Raw genomic sequence first — 22,409 nt, forward strand, 5'->3', positions numbered from 1 at the left:
TGTGTCTAGAGCGGTCCCGACGCAAACGTCCCGCATGCACAGCCACACCTGCGCTGAGCGTCCCGCGCCGGAGAGTGTTCCGAGTCGCGAACGGCCTGACCTTGATGTGTTGATCTGCAGGAAAGTAGCCGCAACTCTAATTCTACCGTTTTCCATCAGGCGTGGACCGAGACAGTAAGACTTCGGTAGTTTCCGAAGTCGTGGAGAAGGGCCGAAACAGACGATTGGCACGTGATACTCTGACGAAGAAGTACTCTTTCAAAAACGTTAGAAGGGAACACTTTGTGGCGTATATTTCCCAAAATTTGTATGATATAGTGATGCATTGTGGGATTTGGACTTGAACATATCACTAAGCGACTGCAAGATACTTCGTGCGAATTCTTCCCGAGCACCTGATTACCCAACGCCTCAATGCCGGCGTGATATCTAGACGAACGGAGAACCTCGCAGCTCGTCGTTTGCACCAACTAAGTGGCAAAATTGTATTTCTGGAATCTTAGCCCTAGAAGCTGAAAAACTTAGCGAACTCTGCTATCACATGCGAGTTATAACGGACGCGCGTACAAAGTCTCCAGCATCCTACGCTGTGGAAGGGACTGGGCCACATCACCGAGCCGCCCTGCAGAAGTCTGTGGCGATTCGTCTGTGCAAGTGCCACAGCTGTGGCGAGTGTGGCATTTGTGGCGTGTGGCTAGAACTCGGTGCAAGGAGCCGTTTCTACTTCGGTATGCATAACGCCGATCTTGCCGATCTATCTCGATCTTTCGCTACACATTCCATGCCATAGACCACATGGTTTGATGCAACTGGTATCGTTTGCGAGCTGAGAATAAGTAGTATGCATTGGATGTATTGAAGTACACCTCGTATAGCTATGGAAAGACGTGGGGTGAGTACACAGAGTGTGGAAAGTGGCAAATGGCATGACGTCGACCAGAGTCTTGGGCGAGTCAAGGATGAACGGTGAGAACGTGCTTGACGAATGGCTGACAATAGGGCGGAGACGATTGGCCGTTCGACTCTTTTGTACTGAATCGTCCGTCTCCACGTCGCCGACAACCGCTAAAGCTTTCTCACAACCGTTTGCTGCCTCATCTATTATTAGGAGCGGTAGTCATCAGGCCATTCGTGCAGAACTCGCGTCTTGTCTAATTCTCTTGTCCTGTGCCGAGCATGCTGATTCGTAGAGGCGTTAAATGGCAAGAGGAGTTAACGTTTCAAGTCGCAACGATGTGGAAGCTATGAATGAATGACGAACTATACCTAATTTCCCCGCTACTTGCACCCCGACCGCCTCAGGCTTATTCGATGCCGGTGTATACTTTGCCAGCACATCTACCGTGTGCAATCCTTCGTCTAGTCACTAAAGGATTTCTTGTGTGTATCGGCACTTTGATTCGTGGTTACCATGCTGCAGCATGACATCACGCCTCGCCTGATAGAAGGTCTAGGATCACCAGCCACTTCAATTTCACCTAGCCTAGGATCCCTAGCCGAACGTCAGCTAACAGTCTAAAACTAACTTTCAACGTGCGGATGTCGGTGTCCAAAACTGCAACATGTGCCGGGAAGCGGACGGATGAGCGCTGGTCGCTGTTGGGTTTTGCAGTGACATTACGCGGCAGCCCATCTCTTTCTTGCCGACGTAGTCGCAAATGTGTCATACTTCGGCGATACCGGCGGAGGAAGCTGGGCATGTTAAATGTGATTTGTGCGGAAACCTAGCGTGGAGCGTTATTGACTTTGCGGCGAATCGTGATTGACTTGTGATAACTGCCAAGAGGCTTGCTGTTGCTGTCCCAAAGTTCGAGGGAAGAGCGTTAGTAATGCTAACACGAAAGCGCCGCTATGTCGCTCAATCGACGAGTGCCGGGATTGGTGTGGAAGAGGAAATTACAATCATATTATCCATGACGAGTTCATCACTGAGTGAATAGTGTAAGAGAGCAAAGACTTTAATTACGTCTTCGCAAGGGACGGCGAGCAACCTCTCCGTAATGCAAAATGCCGTCCCTGTGTGTATCTCAAAGGGTTACAGGTCCATCCCTGCTGAACTCCACACTGCGTGTATACATCGCAGTCACTGCTCCCCGCTGAGTGTCCGAATCTGCTCATTGCCTAGCAATCTGAAGCCGCTGGAAAAAAGTGAAAAGTTGTACGAATGGTATAATGGGTATCGTCGTCGAGCCAGAAAGAGAAAAACAAAATAGCAACAAGAAAAGTATGCTCGCTCGCAGTAGGCGCTCGGTATGATCCAAAGCTTCCCCAACGCCAAAAGCGAGTAAGTTGTGTCAAGCAACCATATCAGCAAGATTAGTCTCCCAGAAAGTGTCGACAGGTTCGCTTCAAATGTACTACCAGTACAAAGTCATTATAGCGGATAAATCGTGATACGTCTTCGACGTGGTGGAGAAATAGGACTGTGCCGCTGGGGAATATTAGGCGAAGATATTCAAAAGAGAAGGCGAAGCTCGTAGCCAGTCGAGTGCACGTTCTCCACAACACTAATGTCGCCATCGACTTGGATGTCTGTGGGTGTAGCGTTCCATTCTCGTTTGATGGAGTGTATTGGCGGCGTGCCAATCTCGTGGAACTCAGCTGCCATGTCTTGTTGCTCCGGAAGTGTGTTGACTGCGTCATCGTCCATCAAAATCTGCAGTCCCTTCTGATTGACACGGATAGTGCGGGTGACTTTGGTCGGTTCGATATTGACTTTCATCGCAATACCACTGACAAGCGCTTTGACGGTGCGTTCCATAAGATACACAGCACGGAAGTAGTTGTCGTCTGGCTGTCTGCCTGCGATGCGTGGTTGCACAAAAAAGCAAGCAACTGCAACTCGTATTAGTATGTAACTCAAGGCAAAAATTAGATTGATGATCTTACCTGGCTTCAACATGGGCTCTGGCGGCGGTTGGTATGTTTGATCGACACCCAAGGCGTCGATCCATCCAGAAAGGGCATGATCGGCAGAATATGGTCTTTGGACTTTGGTTGAAACGTTGGAGCCTCTAGGTAAATTGACAGCGCCTTTCAGATCGCCTGTGGCTGTTTGTGGGAAATTTCTCCATTCACCTGAACTCATCCGCGAAGGCGGGTGGAATGGGCGTTGAAACGATGAGTTTCGACGTTTATCTGAAGGCAGAGACTGTGAGCTTGGGGTCGGTGACACGATTGACGAGGCCTCAGCTTGAGGAGTGGGTCCTTCCCACATTGGCGCTTCCACATTGGTCTCCATCTTTGACAGTTCTTGAGGGGTCGCAGTCAACTGCACTGGATGTAGATCTGGGTCGTCGTGCTGGTCGCTTTCCAGATACAACACACTCACAGGCCTGGTGGAGCTGAACATGTCCTGTAAAGTGGCCAGCTTGATGTGCAAGTCTTCTTCAGCGGGTGCGCGGGCCCCGGAGTTTGAGCTCGCTGAGGACATAGACCAGGTCCTCTTGTGTTTGGGCATCTTGCCAGGTCTCGAGCTTGCGCTACTTCTCGAGACTGATCCACTGCGCTTGCGCTTTCCAAAATCTTTCATTCCAGACTCCACCTGCGCGATCTGTTGTTTCAACTTGTCGATGGTTTTCTTTACATGTGCAACATCGTTGGACAACTTGCGCTCAGCACCATGATCGCGAAAGAGTTTGACCTTGCAGTAACACAGCTCAGCTCCCGACTTGCTCGGTGGTGACCCAGCGACATCCGTGATGATTTCAGTCTTGGCGCATAATCGAACTGGGATTCCTTTGACGCCCTTGGAGTGACTGAAGTCCGTAGAGAGAAAGTTGAACCGTACGGCTAGGGAGCACTCGGGTGCAGTACTGTGGACCGGTGTCCACGTGACAGCAAAACCATCAAAGGAAGATGATTCTAGATCCACTCTTGGCCGTCCTTGGACTTCGCCACCCCCGACTTGGCTTGGATCCACAAATTCAACAGCCTGTAGGCGACCACCTCGTTGATGCGCTTCGTTGGTTCCGCGACCCTCCTTCCACAATTGCCAGCAAGCAGCAGGGCGTTGCCGTTGTTGCTCATCCTCGAATGAGATGCGGATGAAGGTTCTATACCTGACAGGACCAGATAACGCCGCGTTTGGCGCAGTGTCCACTAGCGATATCGAATAGGCTTGACCCTTGTTGAGGTACGTAACAGGCACCTCATCTGAGTGCTTAATCATTGCGGTTGGCGCATTCAATGTAACATGAAATCGAAAACTACTAGAGTCAGTGTTAGGCGCAACTACTTGTATGGCGTGACTGGCACATAAGGCATGGGATGTTACTTACTTTGGATTTGGTAGAGGGGCCTGTGCGCCAGAAACGGCAAGGCTCTCTCCGAAAGACTGCGGCTGCGGCGCAAACCCAAGTAAGGGCGATTGCAGTTCAACCTCTGAGATCATGTTGTCCATGGGCGATTCTCCGTGGGATTGCGGTAATTGGTGGCCATGGTCGAATGCGGAAGGTTGATGGCTAAACTGGTGAGGCGCAAAAGATTGGGAGTGTTGAGTCTGGACACCGAAGGGGTTGATGTTTTGGAAGTGATGAGATCCAAGGGCATGAGGATTGAAGCCATGGAGGTTAGGAGTGTGTGCATTGTGACCGGCGTGCACCCCTCCTTCTGAGGTAGGGAGTGAAAGTGGTGTTCCGAGACCAAAACTGAAGCCCGGCGTGTGCAGATCACCTGCCTGGCTGTGATAGAGCGTGTTGGTACCACCGGGCGTAGGCGTGTAGTAACCTGGGGGTTGGTTTGCAAAGGATGTGAAGGCGAAGCTGTTGGGATCGAGCAGAGACGGGGTAAACCTCCATGGCTCATGGCTTCCACGTGGTGTCGGGTCCTGGTCTTTGATATCGTCAAGATCGCCAACATGTCTACGGGCAGCTTGGTTAGCAAAATGGTGTGATCATGTGTGTTGATGCCTTAGCTTGGGCGCTGGTCGGTGCGCACAAGTTAGGGCGCGAACAACGTACCGAGTGGGATGTGCTACGTCGAGCGCATCTGTGAGGGTGTGGCCTGGCGGGAACGCAACTGACTGCGATCGCTGTGCAAGATGTGGGAAGGAAGCCTTGAACGTCTGCAACAGTTCGTCCTTGGGCTTCTGCGAATTCGTTCTACGGAGCGGTCAGCCACGACACAGAGGTGTTCAGCAGCACAACGCGACGCGCGCATATCACAGCACGCTGCCGATGTCTGCTGACATGACTGAGGAAAGACATACCGGTTGCGAAACATCGCGGAGAAGCTCGAGGTAGGTACACTGGTAGTTCTTGAGCATCGAGAGAGGTGATGTTGCGTGGGTCGGATGTTGGGGAGCCTTGAAGACCAGGTGGGTGGATCGTGGGTTAATGAGACGGAAAGCTGCCACAGACACGAGCCACAGAGTGCAGGGCCAGAGCATACGTTTTATCGGTTAGCCTTTAACTGACGGAATTACACGAGGGCCGCGCGTGGCAGGTGAAGGATCGTGCCTCTGCAGTGGGGTGAAGGGTCTGGCCGGACGCTAGACTGTCGGTGCGCCCTAATGCTGTAATTTTGCGCGGCCTCAGTACGTCGCTGCTTCTTCGTCGCGACACCTTGTCTAGAGATCACCCGGTACCCGTTTGCACAGCCACTGCCTTGCGAGCCGTCCGAAAGGCCTTAAGGCTCCGTGTGGCTCAAAGCGGTGCGATTGACACTGCAGCGTCGCCGTCCCGCATCAGAAACGCCAATCCATCCAAGGGTGCCCGTCACACGCCGTCCCAGCCCGTCGTTTCTCGAATCCACACCTAGCGTTCGTGTGAGGCTTGTGTCGTGTGGCTCGTCGCCTTGTGTGGCTTGTTACTGCGCTCTGACACGTCCCGCGTTGGAGAGCGGTAATTTACTCTCAGAAAGGGTTATCCCCACCCTCGCTATGCCTCGTTCGAGGAACCCATACGCCGCGGACCTACGCTATGTGCTGGCTCTGTGATGCGGAATGACATCTGCCATACTTGGTATCGCCAAAGCTCATTTCCATCCAACGTCCCGATACAGCACTAATGCCCTTGCCGTCTGCACTGCTCTCGCGGCAAGTTCCCTAAGAAGAACACGACCCTGGCGCTCGCCATTTTCATTACGCTCCGGCGGATTCTCCCTCCCACCCCTGCGTTTGGATATCAGAGGAGTGGCTGCTGCACCCCGCCAATAATGCATCGCAGATAGACTTCCTCGCTATGTAGCCAATCCCACCATCAACCGTTGGCGCGTATCGCTAGCACTCACCAAGTCGCCCGTTGCACACCTGCGGTAGTCAGAGTTTAATTCCCATCAGTCGTAGGTACGTCGAACCGAGATTAAGGGAGTTGTTAGCGGGCGCCTTCCCGAAAACAGCTGCCAGCATGCTGTTTGAATTGATCAACGGCTGTCGTCATTGTCACGGTACATGTACATTGCTGATAGAGAGGACTCGGATCGAATGAGAAAGCAGCCGCAGGAGGATTTTCTGCTATCCACCGGTGCGACGAACCACACCGCTGGCTATTGCAGGGTTCGTTCGCCCAATTGCAAGGGTGATAGAAATCGCATCAGAGGTTTCCGGTCGAGTTCGCCGGCAGGATCGGAGAAAGCGACTTGTGGAGCAGTGATTTCCGTATCGGGACTAAGTGTGGCGATAGATCCAGGCCCAGTTGAGGAGTGATTAACCAAAGGGACGCGTCGCGGACATGGTGTAACGTTTGTGATTGACAGTGCGTCAAGGGTCTGCAGTTAGCGCATTTATGACGCCACTTACTGTGGCGAGTGCGGTGTGGCTGTGTATCATCATGCAGACGTCGACTATCTCCCACATCACTACTAAATAAAGGGACGCGTACTCCTGCAGAAAAGAAGGTACTAGACCTGTAGATCATAAAGGAAGGTACTAGATCTGTAGATCATAAAAGGCAAAGCCCTATGACGGAGTTTGTTCTGGAGAGGATCTAGTCGCCGGCGCCAGCTCCTGGATGATGCATTAGACGTTATGAGAAGAGTATCACAATCGCTGGATAGGCTCGATCAAAGAGCTCCATTGCATGGAAAGAGGGCTATGTTCTCAACGTCACCTTTGCGAACGCCAATCATATGAACTAGATCAGCGACTCCAGAATGATCATGATTTGTGCATAGTCGCATTATAATCTTGCATCAATACGTGGACGTAACATGTGAGTGAAGTCGAGCCCAGACTCTTACTTAGCCAGACCAGCTTCGGCATTCAGAACGACGGGCCACTTGAGATTGTGGACTGAGAATGAGATCATACAACTGTGAATTTGTGAAGCCCATCCAATCAGAATGATCATTGACGTCCTACCTGTTTCGATCTGAGCCAGGCGTCTCAGTGAAACATCCGAGCGACCTCTGATATCTACTATGTGTAGTCCATACTTGTACCAGTTTGCTGTTGCTCAAACTATCTATGCGAGAAGAAGACCATGATATGTCAATCATGCTTGGTGAAACTTATATGATCACTCGTAGGATTCGTTGTTCTCAGATTTGACCAGACACATACTGCGAGTCTGGCGAGCAGGCGATCCAACGATGGATGGTCCTGTGCTGCTCTGCGTAGGACTGCCGCCCCCAAGTGCTGCCGATTGGTCGGCATGCTCTTTCGCCTTGGGGATAGCACTGTTGTGAACTCGAAGTTTGTGTGATTGACCCTTAGACGCCAATGGAGACTCTGCCGTGCGCAAATCATGAATCGAGCTACACCTGCTCTTACTTGGTTGTAGGTTTCCGCTGGAACTGTTTCGAAAGGCGGTTAGGATGCTGGAGCGCGAGTCGCGACGAAGGTCTTGATTGGATCTGAGAAAGACAGACTGTAGACTCGAGGCGGAGTTCTCGCGACGCACCCGTCCCATTGGGCTTGGAATCTTCGATGGCTTTTGTACATCCGAGTGTAGAGTTTGTGGGGAACGATTCAGTTCTTCTAGTTGGGACTCGAGTATGGGAATGCGAGAACTGACTGAAGGTTGACACTCCGATTCTGAAGAATCATCACAAGAATGACCCATATCGTATGAATGACGTTTCTCTTCGAGTGCCTGAATCCAATCGTCACCAGGCTCAAAAGAAAAGTGACGACGGTGTTTCTGGTCGGATCCCAGTTGTGGCTGGGATTGAAGCCTTCTCAGAGTGGGCGTTGATGTTAAGGTCTCCTCGATAGAAGACAACCTGCAAGCACGGTTGTCCTCCAATGGAGATGATTGTAGCTGTTTTTCTTTGCATGCATCTTCATCGAGGCGTTCGTTGCAGTCTACAACATCAGTTTCTGCGAACAGCTTCATAAGACCGTTAACGAAAACATCGACTTTCAGGCCTTTTCGGAGTGCGACAAGCTTGCCAAGATCTCGGAGTTCTACGAGTGCCTCACACTCAGCTGCCAAATTGATCGGTGCCGTTGTGTGCGCTGCGATCTCGTCTGGCAACGGATCGCCCGTACCCGAGAAACTAGAGTTCACGGAGTCGGAGGCAGGATGCGAAGTTTCAATTTGACCCATCACATCTGAATTCACCTCATTCTGAACCTTACGAGACAGAGTCGTTCGTCTGTTTATGCTGGGTGGAGCACCGATGAGCAGATCCGTTGGTCCAGCTGTGAATTGCTTAGACAAAGCAGTCATGGTTGCAGAGGGTGATTTAGGACGTTGAAGACGGGCTAAACTTGATGCATCAGCTTGGTTTAGTTACCCCTTCTAGTTCTTTGAAAGTACCTCGTTGGATTGTGAACCTGAGCTGTTCATCTATCTGCTCATGAGACAAGGCTTCGAGCGTTGGTGGGAGCCTATCAGTCTCAACGGTCTTTCGCTGAGAATTTGTCTTGATTTCCTGCCCATCCTTCAAGCTTCTGGTAATTGGTCAATATAGAAAGGATAGAGTCGCTACGTAAAAACTCACTTAGTCACATCATTCGTGCCTTGGGCCAAGAGCATTCTGAGACGATGAACGTCAGCTTCATATCGACGCTGAGAAGCAGCCCACTGCTGCTCTTCTATTGTCCAATCTTTGCACATCTTCTCGAATAATATTTCTAGTTGCTCCTTCTCATTCTTGGAATTGCGGTAGTCTTCAAAAATCCTAAACAAACCACAGTGATAGTCCAATGGGATAGGCTTCGATGACTGGCTAAGCATGTACGAGCGGATGGACTGTAGAGCACCCAGTGGATCAACAGTAGGTTGATAAGGTGGCGGCGCGTATTCGCTCCATGGCTCGGTGAACTCCGATTCTCTCGACGTCTCCTTGAAGTTGTTGAATAGAGTGGTGTACCGCGAAGCGTTAGGTCTGGAGTTCCAGCCAGGCGTTGCTGCACCTGAGCGATCACTTCGTGCATCCATTTCGGAACGATCGCCCCGATCCTCTACCACGGGTGTAGTCGGTGCTATACTAACCGGAGTTGCGCTTGCTGGAGTTGTGCTCACTGGAGTTGCAGGCCGACTTCCTTGTACCGCGATTCGCCATCCATGATGACGGCGACGGTCACTCGCATCTTCAGAAACTGTTGCAAGATCATCGGCACTGATCTTCAACGGAGGAGGAGCATCTTTTGGTTTGCTGTGAATCTTCCTGTGCCAGTTGACGCCTATATTGGTGGGCATGGTGTCGCTTCTACGCCTCAGCGTCAGATGCGGTCCAGCTAAAGCGATCGCGTGGTAGTGATTTAAGTCCATTGTTTTGTAGTGCGTCGTGATTGCCAAAGTGTGAGAAAGTGTGGTTTCCCCGAGCAAGGAGGAGGTACTAGGGAAGGTGCGAGCGAGCGTAACTTTCGCGTCACCCCAGAAATTTCCACCTTCACTTGTGATTATGTCGTCTGCCAAGAAACGACGTAACACTGCACTGGACATTCACCAACGTCCTTGTGAACTTCGAGATGATACCTTTGGACTGTTTCACAACTGCTCTACCCACCGTTTTCAGGGTCTTGTGGATGGACGTGTCCTTCTCCTGTCTCTAAAAGAACAAGTGCCATTTCTCATATCAGCAGCATGGCTAATACTCTTCACTGCCTCTTACTTACGACACAGAGTCATAGTGGTTGGGCTTAGTAGCCACTCACACAGCCACTCGTGGAAACAAATGCTTTGGTAAACTAAAAGGGCAATAGTGAAATGAATTGGGGAGGTGACTAATCTCAACTCTGATTACAGTGACGCAGGTCATGGCCAGTCGAGGGCACTACTGTACAGACCGCTAAGGCTGAATAGGGTACGTACGCACAACTGCTTCTTCTCCCGTCCTAGCAGCCAGCTTGTCCATCTCACCGACAAGCAACAGATCACATTCAACAGCTGCGACCTAACAGTACATCCCATATATCATCACTAGCCTAAACCCCAAGCCTGGATGCCAGTGATCAGCCATTGCCGCGCTGCAAGGGGTTACGGAAGCCCATATCGTGAAAGGAGACATGGACATGTTGAGCTGGAAATACCAAATACTAAGTATGGGGCGCTGGGGGTCGATAAGCCCAAGTAGGATGGCTGAGAGAGAGGGATATATATGCACAAAAACGTCCATATGGTCAACCTAGCCAAAATACCGTTCTGTACCGTTGATGGCATGCGACATCTCCAGTATACTGCCCATCCGATACAGAAATAAGGAGAGATGAGAAGGTCGTTCTTGCCAGAATATACTAGCTCACAACACGATGCGGGTTAGACTTAGGTTACACTTCAACTAGGTTCCATCATCTACTTCTGTTCGTCAGTTCATCTCTACCCCACGGAGCTTCACTGTGGCAGTCTTTTGTATAGTGACAATAAATTACGACGAATCATCAGAGTGGATTACTCGTTATTTCCAAGAACGCTTGAGAGCATGGAGAAGCCTCGTTAAAATAGCTGTGTAGTTACGTACAAGCCTTGCCTTCTTCTATGTAGCAGACCATGTCCAGTTTCCTCGGTCCTCCTATAAAGTGGATAGGGAAGTATAGACCGGGTTCCGCTCAAAAGCAGTACGCCATCTTAGCTTTGAGAGTTTCAGTCTACATATATTAGCTACAGTCATCAAGTGAATGAGAGAGAGCAGCCAATATTTGGTTATAGTATCCCCGCTGATGAGATGAGCATGCTTATGTCGTCCAGGTATGATTGCATTTCATCCGTTGAAGTTTAATCAACAATGCCTACTCTCTAGACGATTTGGATGTCGGAGAATTCATGCAGCTGCAGTGTTTGCGTCTTCCTTCTCTCACACCGTAATTCGGTTGAACGCAACAAGGATGATAACATAGGTATGATTGACCCCAATAGAATACAAGGTGCTTATGTACAACGTACACTTAAAATCAATTTATACATCCACCTTGTCTACTCGACGGTTATTGCCGCGCTCATCCAAGTCTAGCGTTGATCTTGTGTTGAGCGTTGTCCGGGTTTCCTTGTCAAGACCCGCTCCGTCGTACATCCTGATTGTACATCACGACTCTACACTGCTCTAGGTTGTTTCGATATGATCAGGCCGCGTATGTCTTCTTCCCTTAATTGTATCCGTGTATTGCGCAATCGTATGCAGCCTCGTCACCACATGGGCAAAAGCTTGGCTAAAGCCACAAAGCTTGTCATGTATCTTGCTAAGATGATGCGGCCTGGTTGAAACTTCAAGACTTTATATATCTTCGATGCCCTGAAGTGTTTCGTTTCATTATCAATTCCCTTCGCTATCTATCCTCTCGTTCGTCTACACTTGCTAGATCTATCTTTGAAAATTTGTTTGCTCGTTTTTAGAGCCCCATACTTGACCAACATGAAAACCGATCTTTGGCTTCTGGCCGCTCTTTACTTCGGTGGTGCTGTTGATGCTGCCATATCTTCCAACTACACTGAAGCTCTCTTGAGCTCCGGCACCGGTATGTAACTCTCAACAAACGCAGTCTATCACTAACACGTTCAAGTCAAGCTTGGTGACTGGCAAGATGCATACGACAAGGCCTCGCAGTTTGTCAGTTCTCTGTCGACAACGGACAAAATTTCCATCATTACTGGAGGAAGTGCCGGAAACTTCTCGGGTTTAGTTACTCTCGACTCATCTTCAAACCCTATCGACTACTACTTCGTTACCGCATGGCCTGCTGGACTCGCAATGTCGATGACTTGGGACAAGGACGCAATCACCGGACAAGGAAAAGCCCTCGGTGCCGAATTCAAGGGCAAGGGCGTCAACGTCGCATTCGCCCCCACTGTCCAGCCTCTGGGACGCTCCGCATGGGCAGGTCGTACTGGCGAGACCTATGGCCCTGATTCGTTCTTGGCTGGTATCATGAGCGGCGCTATGGCCAAAGGTATGGCGATGTCGGGTGTTACACCCAGCGCGAAGCATTATATCCTCAACGAGCAAGAGACCAATCGACAGGGTTCAACCACCGGCGGCGGAGGCGGCGGCGGCGGTGGAATGCCTGGAGGAGACCCCACTACCAATGGAACGGATGGTGGCATGCCTTCCATAAGACGTCGTCAAAACTCTGGAAACACGACGTCGTCTTCGAGTGAGGCGTACAGCGCAGTGGTTGACGACAAAACTTTCCATGAGACCTACCTCGCGCCGTTTTACGATACTGTGAAGGCTGGAGTCGGTGGTGTTATGTGCTCTATGCAACGCATCAATGGCTCGTACGGTTGCGAAAACCAAGACACGCTGGGACGATACCTCAAGGTGGAGCTTGGATTTCCTGGGTAAGTCCTACAGTCCTTGTGCTTTAGAAAGATTTCTAACTTCAGTCAGATTTGTCCACCCAGATGCAGGCGCCCAACACACAGACTTCGACTCTGCGAATGCCGGTCTCGACTATGGTTCGTCATCTTACTGGAGCAACTCTACTCTCATCGCGGGAATTGCGAATGGAACGTTCACCGAGGCCCGCCTGGATGACATGGCTACCCGCGTCCTAATCTCATATTTCCGTCAAAGTCAAGAGAGCTACCCAGCTCACGCCGGATTTACCGATGATGTTGATGTACGACAGAACCATAGCGCTCTGGCCCGCACTTACGCAGCAAATTCCATCGCACTGCTGAAGAACACCAACAACGCACTCCCCCTCAAGAACCGACGCTCAATTTCTATCTTTGGTATCCATGCTGCTCCACGATACGTAGGACCTAACACTGCTCTATCAGTTATGTCTGGCGTAGGACCCACAATGGACGGTCATATGACACAGGTCGGCGGCAGCGCAATGAGCTCAGCGGCTTTCATCGTCACCCCAGTCCACGCTTTTGTTGAGCGCGCCATGAAAGACGGCTTTATGCTGCGATGGTGGCTCAACGATACTGTTACCACAAGCCAAAGCGGTATGATGGTCAGCAACGGCGCAGGTACCGAGCTTGTTGAGACCACTGTCGGCGTTACGGCAAACTCAGACGCGTGCGTTGTGTTTTTGAATGCTTGGTCAGGAGAGGGCGGTGACAGGAGCGAGTTGGCGAACGCCGACCAAGATTAGTAAGTTCCACGTTCCTTTTGCTTCGATGAATGAACGGCTGACAGGACATGTAGTCTTGTGAACACTGTCGCGGACAACTGCAACAACACCATCGTAGTTGTTAACACCAATGGTCCCCGCCTTCTCGACCAATGGGCCACTCACGAGAACGTCACTGGTATTCTGTACGGCGGACCTCTCGGCCAGTCATCCGGTCATGCGATCAACGATATTCTCTTCGGCGACGTGAATCCCTCTGGAAAGTTGGTACACACCATTGCGAAGAACGAGTCGGATTATGATTCTGGCACGGCCATCAGCGAGGAATCTGAGATCCAGTTCACGGAAGGCAACTTCATCGATTACAAATACTTTGACCAAAAGAACATCACACCACGATACGAATTCGGCTATGGACTCTCGTACACAACCTTCGACTATGGTGACAGTGTCGAAATCTCTCCCGATACTGAGAAATTATCTAGCGAATATGCTACCGGTTCACTCGCCGTCGGCGGTCGTGAGGACCTCTGGGACATCGTAGCGGAGGCCAGCATCAGCCTGACGAATTCCGGCGATATCGCCGGTGCTGAAATTGCGCAACTATACGTCGAATTCCCATCTGCGGCCGACGAACCCATAAGGCAGTTGCGCGGTTTCCAGAAGGTGATGATTGAGGCTGGTAGCACGGAGAAGGCAACCTTCCAGCTGAGACGTCGTGACTTGAGCATCTGGGACGTTGAGACGCAGGAGTGGGCGATCGTCAGAGGTGATTACATTTTACATGTTGGCGCCAGTAGCAGAGACCTGAAAGTCTCGGGTACGATAACTGTCTGAGTACCGGGATTTTCTCGGTGGACCTTAATGGTACATCCTTGTCATAGATTGAATAGCTTTATCGGGGGTTGAATATGTTGTGCGCGTTCTGTAACCGGGGTTCGATGACGTTTTGCTCTTACATCTCACTAAATTTTATCCATTTTCTTCTTGTGAATGGGAACTCTCGGGAGTAAATTCGGCTAATGAATGTACGAGAAGTGGACAGGGGATTGAGAGATTCTTGCACAACGTTCGCTCATGATCTACAGCAACAGTGTTATAGATCTGCAGAGGGTTGAGGCCGCGTCACCGTACGCGTTACCTCGCTCACAACAACCAAGAAAAGAACACTCATCAGCTCAAAGAAGTATTGAGCGCACAAAGTTCATTCAGTTAACGAGGAGGGAGGAGATAGGCATCCGTAGAAGAGTTGCTTTAGAAGTGACGTTGAGACAGAAGTAACATCCTATCCAAATGCGGCTAGAGGGACAACCAATCTCTTTCCTATCTTCCAACGACGCGTCGCAACTTCTTCTGCCTCTCGGCACTTCATACTATTTACCGGCACTGTCTTCGGATGTTTTCTTTGCCGAAAAGTAGTCCTCAAAGTCCAATCAACAATTCACATATTCATGGGCGCTACAACGATGAAAATAACGCGTTTCGCCTTGGTCTGAGCGCTGTCTCATCACGAACCACAGGGCATGTCCTCAGCGCCTGGAAAGCCTACGAATATCATTTCGTGCAGGGCAAGACAGGATAGCTGAGAGCTCTTCCATAGCCACTACTAACGCCCATGTCGGAGCCGTTTCTCCGTCGAATTCTGATCGCCATACTATTCTAAACACGGCCTTGTCTCTCCACTCCAGGATGCGCATCTCACTCGCTCTTAGATCGATCCGAGGCCCTTCCAACATGCTGTGATACACGTCAGATCGCATCTGAAACGTCGACGACACCTGCCACTCGTTCCCGAACGACGGGCAACATATCGCTCCCCAGCGCAACGTCAAGTTCTCGCAGGGCTGCAGTTTCACACCCAAGCTGCAACGCATGAAGAGTCGCGAATCGATCTTTTGGCCTGGTCCCTCTATGGACAGAACGGTAAAGTATCTTGACGCCTAGTCAGGCTGGAAAGTTATTCATTTCAATCGTCATTCTCCAAGTCATATTCAAATATATCTATCACCTCTCTTCATCGTCTCGTAATTCACATACACTCCCTTGGCCATCAGATATCAATCAAGTTAATCCATCCTTTTCAACACTCATACTCCATTTCACAAACCATCCCAGCAAAAATGCAGATCACCACCATCCTCACCGCCATCTTCTCCCTCGCTGCTTTTGCCGTCGCCGCCCCTATCGAGAACAAGGGTATGCTCGGACCATCACGTCTCGGTAGTTACAAAAGGCTGTTCTAACGCGATCACAGCGGAGGTGGTAGCACGCCTGAACCACGGCGAATGCGTAAAATCTGATGCCGGCCAGATCACGCCGATCCCCAACTGCTAGACATTTCTGACTCGCAATGGGCGGGGACAGTTTGTATTGTCACGGGGGACAGTAGAGGGGGATTGTGGATTATGTGTGATCGACGGAACACGAGAGAATTGGAACGGATATCAGACGACAGAGAATGCACATCGTACATGACGAACACAAGGCGGAACGAACAGCATGCAGCGCATACTACAGAAATTACATGACGGATATTGTAAGACAACGTATATCAGACAGCGAACAAAGGCTAGCACTTTGGTAAAGGACGTAATGAGGTACATATTCAGTATGATAGGTAGAACAGGCCTTATTTCTTATTTCTTATTTCAACAAGTCCAGCAAGACAATCATCGATCAATACATTGTGAGAACGACATGCCCTAATCCTCCCCTCTCCTCATCAGTCTTTGTCCCGCGTCTCCTATTCAGACATCATTGTGCCACCTCACTTCGACACCGACACCAATATCCTTGTCCTGACCCCCCTCAGCCACTCAACCTTCATCTCCAAGAACATTCACGCCCACATTCCTTCCTCTCTCACTCACACCACCCCACCATGAACGAACCAACCCTAACACTACAAATCCCCTTCATCCTCCTCGGCCGCAAAGACCTCGAGCTCTGGGGCCCTGAAGACCAACACACCCGCCCACTCCGCACCGTCTACGACGCTCTCGTGCAGTTCTGCCCTGACGTACCAGTGCGATCATGGGCCCCCGACGACACCTTCTCAGCAGAACCGCATAGCACCACCGATAACGACTCGCCGACGGACTCAGAGCGCGCGAGGACCCACGAAAAGCACCTCGCCGACTGGTCGACGCTCGAAAACGGGAGTGCATGGGTTCTGCGTCGCGCTCCCACCACGACGAATCTCGACCACGAACCACGGGGCGTGAATATCGGCGTCCTACCCGGCTGGCGCGATGGCGATGCGAGGCTCGATTTCGACGAGAAGGCGCGTCTGGGTGGGAAGGTCTGGTCGTGTGCGCTTCTCCTGCAGCGCTTCAACATCCCGCTTCACACCTCCACAGCCACATTCCGCGCCTTCGCAACACAGACGCAGAAGCTGTGTTCTGCGCTACACGTCCTGGGGACGTGGTCTGGGCCTGCACCGCGAGGAAGCGGGGCGTGTAGATGGTTCAGCGTGGTCACGACGTCGACGTGCTGGATGAATGTTTCTGCAGTATCTCGCGGGGTGGAAACAGCGCGGTCCCGTCAGCATTATCGAGACGTACACGCAAATCCAGGCTTCGAGATAACTGTACTGAGGAAACTGCTCGTTGTGCTCGCGGCATTCGAGGCACCGCTTGCTATGCTGTCGACGCCCACTGCGCAGCTTGCGTTCTGGCCCCTGAGCCGCTTCCTCGAGTACCGCCGCATCCGCGCGCTGGGCCGTGAGAAAGCGGGGCTGTGGAGGGGGCTGGCAGGGAGGAAGCATCTCACTGACTGCCGGAGAGATGACATGCACCGGCAAGACAAATCCGCGTGGGTAGGCGACTTAGGTGCGGCGGAGGAGGCGAGTCTGCGGACAAGAGGGCGGGAGAGAACGGCGTGGGATGTGATTGTCGATGCGGATGGTATGCAAATCGAGCAGTTGGTCGGCGAGATGACGAGGTTTGAGGATAGGGGGAGGAGGCTGGGCGTAGGTTTCTGGTCGGCGACGAGGGAGCGCACAGTGTCGAGTATCTCGTTCGCTTCACGTCAGAGTACGTTAGATTTTGAGGAGATTGTCGCGTATACGTCGCTCATCGCGGCGATGCTATTTCTCGCGCATACAGTGTCGTGCGACGAGCTGATCGCCAGGATAGAAAGGTTTCACGCTCGGGGGTGCGCGCCGCTGGACGGGTTGGGAGATTTACTCTCGGCTGTGCTGGAGGTGCCGGAGAGTGCAAAGTCGTTCTGGATGGAATATTTGAGCCCATACTACACTGCGAGTTCGGCGGTAATGAATCCAAAGAATCCTCCTGTTAACCCCGCTCAACGTCCCTTGCGCAACGACCCCTTTGCTCCCCTTGAGTCTTACATCCACACTACGCTTGCCAACGAACTCGAATATATGCCAACGTTTATACACCGGTACGCTCGCGCTGGCGGTTTCGCGCCTACCCCTGGTATAAAAGCCTATTGTCTGTTGCTCGCGGAGGAGCGAGCACGGGAGCGTAAAGACGGGAGAAATAGGAGGGCGAAAGGGTGCCTGGGTGATGTGAAGGAGGCAAGAGTGCGGGATGCCGCGGGGTGTATTTTGCCAACTGAAGAGAGTGAGGAGGAGAGACGGGACAGGGTGGGAAAGGAGAAGGACAGTGGTGAGGAAGTAAGAAGATGGGTCGTAGAGCAAGGCTCGCAAGGAGTGTTGTTGTAATGTGTGGTAATCATAACTTTCAAGTTCTTGCTAGTCAAAGAGTCAGGGAAGACATGTAGGAGGTGGTGTCCGTGTTGTTGAGTGTAGAGCGGCGCCGAAGCGCGCTTTTGTTATTCAGACCATGTGTCTGTGATTAACGCCGTCACAGATACATAAGTGAGTATTTCGCCAGCTATGATACACGGCCTTTATGGCCCCAAACTTTTTGGGATATAGAATACATTACGATATGGTACAAGAGAGGCGTCATGAATCGTCAATAGCAATCATAAGCTTACTCAATGAACGTCTTGACGTCTGCGAAGAGTTAGCGCACGGTCGGTTAATGGTTGTCATGGGTGACTCACTGTTCAACCACCTGATGTACTCCTTCTGCTCCTTGTGGTCTATGTAGTCGGGGATGAACAGCGCCAGACGCGTGTTGATGCCTCGCTCCTCCAGGTACTTCTCGAGCAGGATCTGCAGGTCCTCGTCCAGGTTGTTGAAGGGAGGGCCGGTGTACAGCGTCCGCCTCGACCAGTCCTTCTCAGCGGTGGCGGGGTCGGCCAGGTCGGCCGAGGGGAAGTAGTAGAGGTCCTCGATCAGGAAGTCGCCGTCCTGGGCAGTGGCCTCGATGGCAAGAGCGCCCTTGCCGGGACGCTCAATGCGGATGCTAGCGTGAGCGGGGAAGCCCTGCGCATTGCTCTCGTCGTCATATTCCTCGTCGAGCTCTTCGCGGTCGGCGGGCGTGACGTGCTCCTCGGGCGCGACGCGGACGTTTCCATCCTGTGTCCTGCCCTTGCCAACGGAGCCCTTTGTGTTTGCGCCGCCGGACTGCGTCTCCATGTCAACGTCCTCGTCGTACATGGCGCTGTCCTCGACAAGGTCCTCGGCCTGGGCGTTGCTGTTGAGGTCGGCTGTGGTGAAGGTGATGCGGATATTCTCGTCGTTGAAGGTGCGCGTCAGGACGACTTCCTGGTTGCCCTCCTTGTCCTCGAGCTGCGGGCGTGTTAGCGGGTGTGTTCTATATATCACATCCAACACATGGTCATACCTCAAAAGCGCTGTTCTCAAGGTATTCCTTGATGTTCGCCGACAGGTCCTCGTCCTCTTTCATGTCCTGCTCCATGGAGATTTCGCTCTGGAGCTTGGCAACGAGCTCATCGCTGACCCCGCTGCTCTCCTGTTTCCTGGCCGCTGAGATGTGGAAGGCGGCCGTGAGTCTGGGGACTGCCTGCGCCCATGATGGCTGGAAGGCGGCCGTTTGTCTGAGGAGGGCGGGCTGCGGGCGCACAGTCTTGGACGAGAGGCGGGCAGCAGAGCGAGGGGCAGTGCGGGCGAGATTCCGTAGAGCGAGCATATTGTCTACAATTGCGGGTTGTCTAATTGAAAATTGAAATGCAAATAAAAAGTGACGATAGATTGCTAACTGAGCTGCCAGAAGCGAAGCTTTCCTAACTTTTCGAAGCAATCATCACGTGAATTTGCACCGCGGCGCTTTTTGCTTTCGTGACGCCGACCAAATTCACGTCACTGCCGTTATCGGCTCGCGACGCCAGTCATTTGTTCTGCATAGCTTTTGCTCAAAACACAGCGCCCATAGTTTTGTTACAGCATTAGCAATCGCAAAACATCTCCAAGGCGCGTTGCGTTCTGCATCGTTGATCCCTCTCCTACTCTCGACGTCATAGTTCATCGAACAGGCGCACCATTTGACTGTCCTTCTGAAAGCTTCATTCGTCATGGCTACCGCAACGACAGAAAAGAAAAAGGTAGAAAAAATATGTACCAACATCTGAGACAGTAATTGACTCGGTGTAGCCGACTGCTCTGCGGTCCATTATCGCCGGCGCAACCGCAGGAGCTGTGGAAATATGTAAATGACTCTTGCCTCTTTTCTTCCGAGCTTTCACTGACCCTAACTTACAGCCATCACATATCCCGCTGAGTGTATGCAATCGCGCCATCCTGCCTCACAAATGTCATACCTGACCTATTGATAGTCGCAAAGACAAGATCGCAGCTCAACAAGAGATTAGCCGATGGAAAGAAGCTGCCATGGCCGCCGTTTGGCAAGCAGTGGTATGCTGGATGCACTACGCTCATAATTGGAAACTCACTTAAGGCTGGCATCAGTATGTTGACTTAGATCAATCATATCAAAGCTGCAAGCTCACCGAATGCGCAGGATTCGTCGCATTCGACATGTACAAGGACATGCTAGCAGACGCAGAAGGCAAAATCTCGGGCCCAGCAACAGTCATAGCAGGATTCGGTGCTGGAGCTACCGAATCACTATTGGCAGTGACACCATTTGAGAGTATAAAGACACAAATGTGCGCTCTCATGTCTATTTGTCTTAAGCATATCTAACAAATCCTCCAGAATCGACGATCGCAAAGCTGCAAATCCACGCATGAGAGGTTTCCTTCACGGCACGAAAATCATCGCACAGGAAAAGGGTATACGGGGCTTCTTCCAGGGATTTGTCCCAACAACAGCACGACAGGCCGCCAACTCAGCAGTCCGGTTCTCGAGTTACACGTCACTCAAACAACTAGCACAGTCATATGTCACACCAGGCGAGAAGCTTGGAGCCATGAGCACGTTTGGTCTTGGAGGTCTTGCTGGCATTATAACCGTCTACACGACCATGCCCATCGACACAGTCAAGACACGGATGCAGTCAATAGAAGCAAGAAGCTTGTACAAGAACAGTTTGGACTGTGTGGTCAAAATTTTCAAAGAGGAGGGTGTTCTTACCTTCTGGTCTGGTGCTGTGCCGCGACTGGGCCGACTTATACTTAGCGGTGGTATCGTCTTCACCATGTAAGTTTATCCTGTCTGTCATGCTCGGGAAATGCTCACAATTTTCAGGTACGAGAAGTCGATGGAATTCATGGACAAGCTCGATCCCCAGGGAAGATACATTTGAACGTTATCATACTACCGGATCGACATTCAACTCAAGAACGACCGTTCGGCTTGAGAGTAGGGCTTCTCTGCTGAAGAAACTCGGCAAACAGACGCGAACAACTCGAACGAACGCTTGAATTATATACAACGTACAGAGCAGGGAATCTTGAAGACTCTATCGAGCTCGATAGAACCCAAATCGCAGAGCAATAGCGAAAGCAACAATAACAGTAACCGAAATCTTACATACCACTTCTCCATCAAGCAGACTAGCAGACTTTGTTGCGATATATTGTTCGCGAAGACTTACGCTGCCAGAATCGACGAAGGTCCCCAAGAAGTTGCACTTACTTTATATTGTTGCCCAAATATCTCTACAGCATTAACAACACGCTTCCGATGCTCGACCCACTCCCACTACACATGCTCATTCACCCAGTTTTCTTCATCTCCATCTACCTCTTTCCTAGCGTGCTCTTCAAAATCCTCGCTGTCATATCCTCCTGATGTTTCAGTTCCTCGTATAACAAATCCGCGATAGCCCGATAGTGATTGAGCCAATGGACAAGAGTTTTGGACGAACACCAAAGTTTAAAGGTGAGTCCAAACGTCAGAATGTCGACATACTGACATTGTATGATTGGTTGATTACCGGACCGAAGCTCCAGGCGTTTAGGTACTGAATGATGAGGTATTCTCCTCAATTCTGTCATGCTCCGAGGAGCCAATTGTCAACGTGGCGTAGTTACTGAGCCATTGTGACTTTAGCGTATCTCTGGGGGGTCTTGACAACGAAGAAAAGACCGGAGAAAACAAATCAGGAGATGCTCAAGATCGGCATGTCGGAGGATTGTTAATGATCTTGGGAACGAAAGAAAAAGAAGGAGCAAGAACCCACAGCCAAGCTGTCACTACGCCTTGCCAGTGGAACGGTGAGGCGCTGGCGTAGAATTGACTGGTCGGATACTGTCATTCTCGATGAGTCGAGTAAAGTTCAATCACTGCAACTCTATGGACAACACGGCTTAGAGAACCTACCTATACGAAGTTCTATTATCGGTAACGCTACTCTACGGGCCTGAATACCTCGTACTCTGTGGTGTATCGTTCCAGGTGCTCAGCTGAACCTATCTTTGTGCTTGCAGCTCCTGGCATAGCGCCATGCTCTTAGTTGTCCTTCTATTCATAGTGATGGACCCTTCTGCATACCACCCTCAGGTTGAAAGGGTCGATAGTTTCAGGGTCAAGCCTTGGCTAAGCTCCTACGCTAAGCCGATCGACGCAGTCATTCAAGAGTCTCATGATTGCATGGCGTTGCTTGACCCGTTTTATCTAGTTTGTTCCCGCTCTTCTGGCGGCAGCCTTTGACTTGGTGCGAGATTCGCGAGGAGTGTTGATCGGAAAGTTTGAACGCCCTCA

At 51.2% G+C, this 22,409-nt stretch overlaps 6 protein-coding genes across 6 annotated transcripts; 3 read left to right on the plus strand and 3 right to left on the minus strand.

The window, feature by feature from the left end:
• Positions 1–2,286: 2,286 nt before the first annotated feature.
• P153DRAFT_228468 (CP2 transcription factor family protein-like protein) lies at positions 2,287–5,315 on the minus strand. Its single transcript, XM_033662673.1, has 5 exons — positions 5,210–5,315; positions 4,962–5,102; positions 4,281–4,862; positions 2,890–4,211; positions 2,287–2,835 (listed from the first exon to the last, which is right to left on the minus strand). Exons 1-5 carry the CDS (start codon positions 5,221–5,223, stop codon positions 2,456–2,458), a joined length of 2,439 nt encoding a protein of 812 aa, XP_033524364.1. The 5' UTR covers positions 5,224–5,315; the 3' UTR covers positions 2,287–2,455.
• Positions 5,316–7,457: 2,142 nt separating this feature from the next.
• On the minus strand, positions 7,458–9,587 carry P153DRAFT_339355 (uncharacterized protein; the record flags this gene model as incomplete). The annotated part of the gene is made up of 3 exons (XM_033665823.1): positions 7,458–8,647; positions 8,703–8,833; positions 8,887–9,587. 3 exons carry the CDS (start codon positions 9,585–9,587, stop codon positions 7,458–7,460), a joined length of 2,022 nt encoding a protein of 673 aa, XP_033524365.1.
• Positions 9,588–11,645: 2,058 nt separating this feature from the next.
• On the plus strand, positions 11,646–14,315 carry P153DRAFT_396316 (glycoside hydrolase family 3 protein). The gene is made up of 4 exons (XM_033671471.1): positions 11,646–11,839; positions 11,885–12,662; positions 12,712–13,428; positions 13,483–14,315. Exons 1-4 carry the CDS (start codon positions 11,737–11,739, stop codon positions 14,243–14,245), a joined length of 2,361 nt encoding a protein of 786 aa, XP_033524366.1. The 5' UTR covers positions 11,646–11,736; the 3' UTR covers positions 14,246–14,315.
• Positions 14,316–16,289: 1,974 nt separating this feature from the next.
• P153DRAFT_396318 (uncharacterized protein) lies at positions 16,290–18,095 on the plus strand (the record flags this gene model as incomplete). The annotated part of the gene is made up of 1 exon (XM_033671472.1): positions 16,290–18,095. The coding sequence occupies one exon, from the start codon at positions 16,290–16,292 to the stop codon at positions 18,093–18,095; it is 1,806 nt and encodes a 601-aa protein (XP_033524367.1).
• A 5-nt stretch (positions 18,096–18,100) lies between these two features.
• P153DRAFT_431059 (mitochondrial glyco protein) lies at positions 18,101–19,442 on the minus strand. Its single transcript, XM_033672872.1, has 3 exons — positions 19,129–19,442; positions 18,443–19,073; positions 18,101–18,392 (listed from the first exon to the last, which is right to left on the minus strand). Exons 1-3 carry the CDS (start codon positions 19,432–19,434, stop codon positions 18,370–18,372), a joined length of 960 nt encoding a protein of 319 aa, XP_033524368.1. The 5' UTR covers positions 19,435–19,442; the 3' UTR covers positions 18,101–18,369.
• A 374-nt stretch (positions 19,443–19,816) lies between these two features.
• Positions 19,817–21,009, plus strand: P153DRAFT_356648 (mitochondrial carrier; the record flags this gene model as incomplete). The annotated part of the gene is made up of 7 exons (XM_033666666.1): positions 19,817–19,846; positions 19,896–19,950; positions 20,004–20,024; positions 20,078–20,209; positions 20,263–20,410; positions 20,460–20,903; positions 20,952–21,009. The coding sequence occupies 7 exons, from the start codon at positions 19,817–19,819 to the stop codon at positions 21,007–21,009; spliced, it is 888 nt and encodes a 295-aa protein (XP_033524369.1).
• Positions 21,010–22,409: the final 1,400 nt, after the last annotated feature.

Source organism: Dothidotthia symphoricarpi, assembly GCF_010015815.1.
Source record: "Dothidotthia symphoricarpi CBS 119687 unplaced genomic scaffold P153scaffold_9, whole genome shotgun sequence".
Taxonomy (NCBI): domain Eukaryota; kingdom Fungi; phylum Ascomycota; class Dothideomycetes; order Pleosporales; family Dothidotthiaceae; genus Dothidotthia; species Dothidotthia symphoricarpi.

Bases quoted from the DNA above. Each gene is read 5' to 3' on its own strand.
- P153DRAFT_228468 (XM_033662673.1), bottom strand. The intron at 4,863-4,961 runs GTACGTTGTTCG...AGCTGCCCGTAG, and splicing joins GACGTAGCACATCCCACTCG to ACATGTTGGCGATCTTGACG. The intron at 4,212-4,280 runs GTAAGTAACATC...CACTGACTCTAG, and splicing joins GCCCCTCTACCAAATCCAAA to TAGTTTTCGATTTCATGTTA.
- P153DRAFT_396316 (XM_033671471.1), top strand. From the start codon at position 11,737: ATGAAAACCGATCTTTGGCTTCTGGCCGCTCTTTACTTCGGTGGTGCT. The intron at 11,840-11,884 runs GTATGTAACTCT...AACACGTTCAAG, and splicing joins TCTCTTGAGCTCCGGCACCG to TCAAGCTTGGTGACTGGCAA. The intron at 13,429-13,482 runs GTAAGTTCCACG...CAGGACATGTAG, and splicing joins GCGAACGCCGACCAAGATTA to TCTTGTGAACACTGTCGCGG.
- P153DRAFT_431059 (XM_033672872.1), bottom strand. From the start codon at position 19,434: ATGCTCGCTCTACGGAATCTCGCCCGCACTGCCCCTCGCTCTGCTGCC. The intron at 19,074-19,128 runs GTATGACCATGT...ACACGCCCGCAG, and splicing joins TTGAGAACAGCGCTTTTGAG to CTCGAGGACAAGGAGGGCAA. The intron at 18,393-18,442 runs GTGAGTCACCCA...AACTCTTCGCAG, and splicing joins GTACATCAGGTGGTTGAACA to ACGTCAAGACGTTCATTGAG.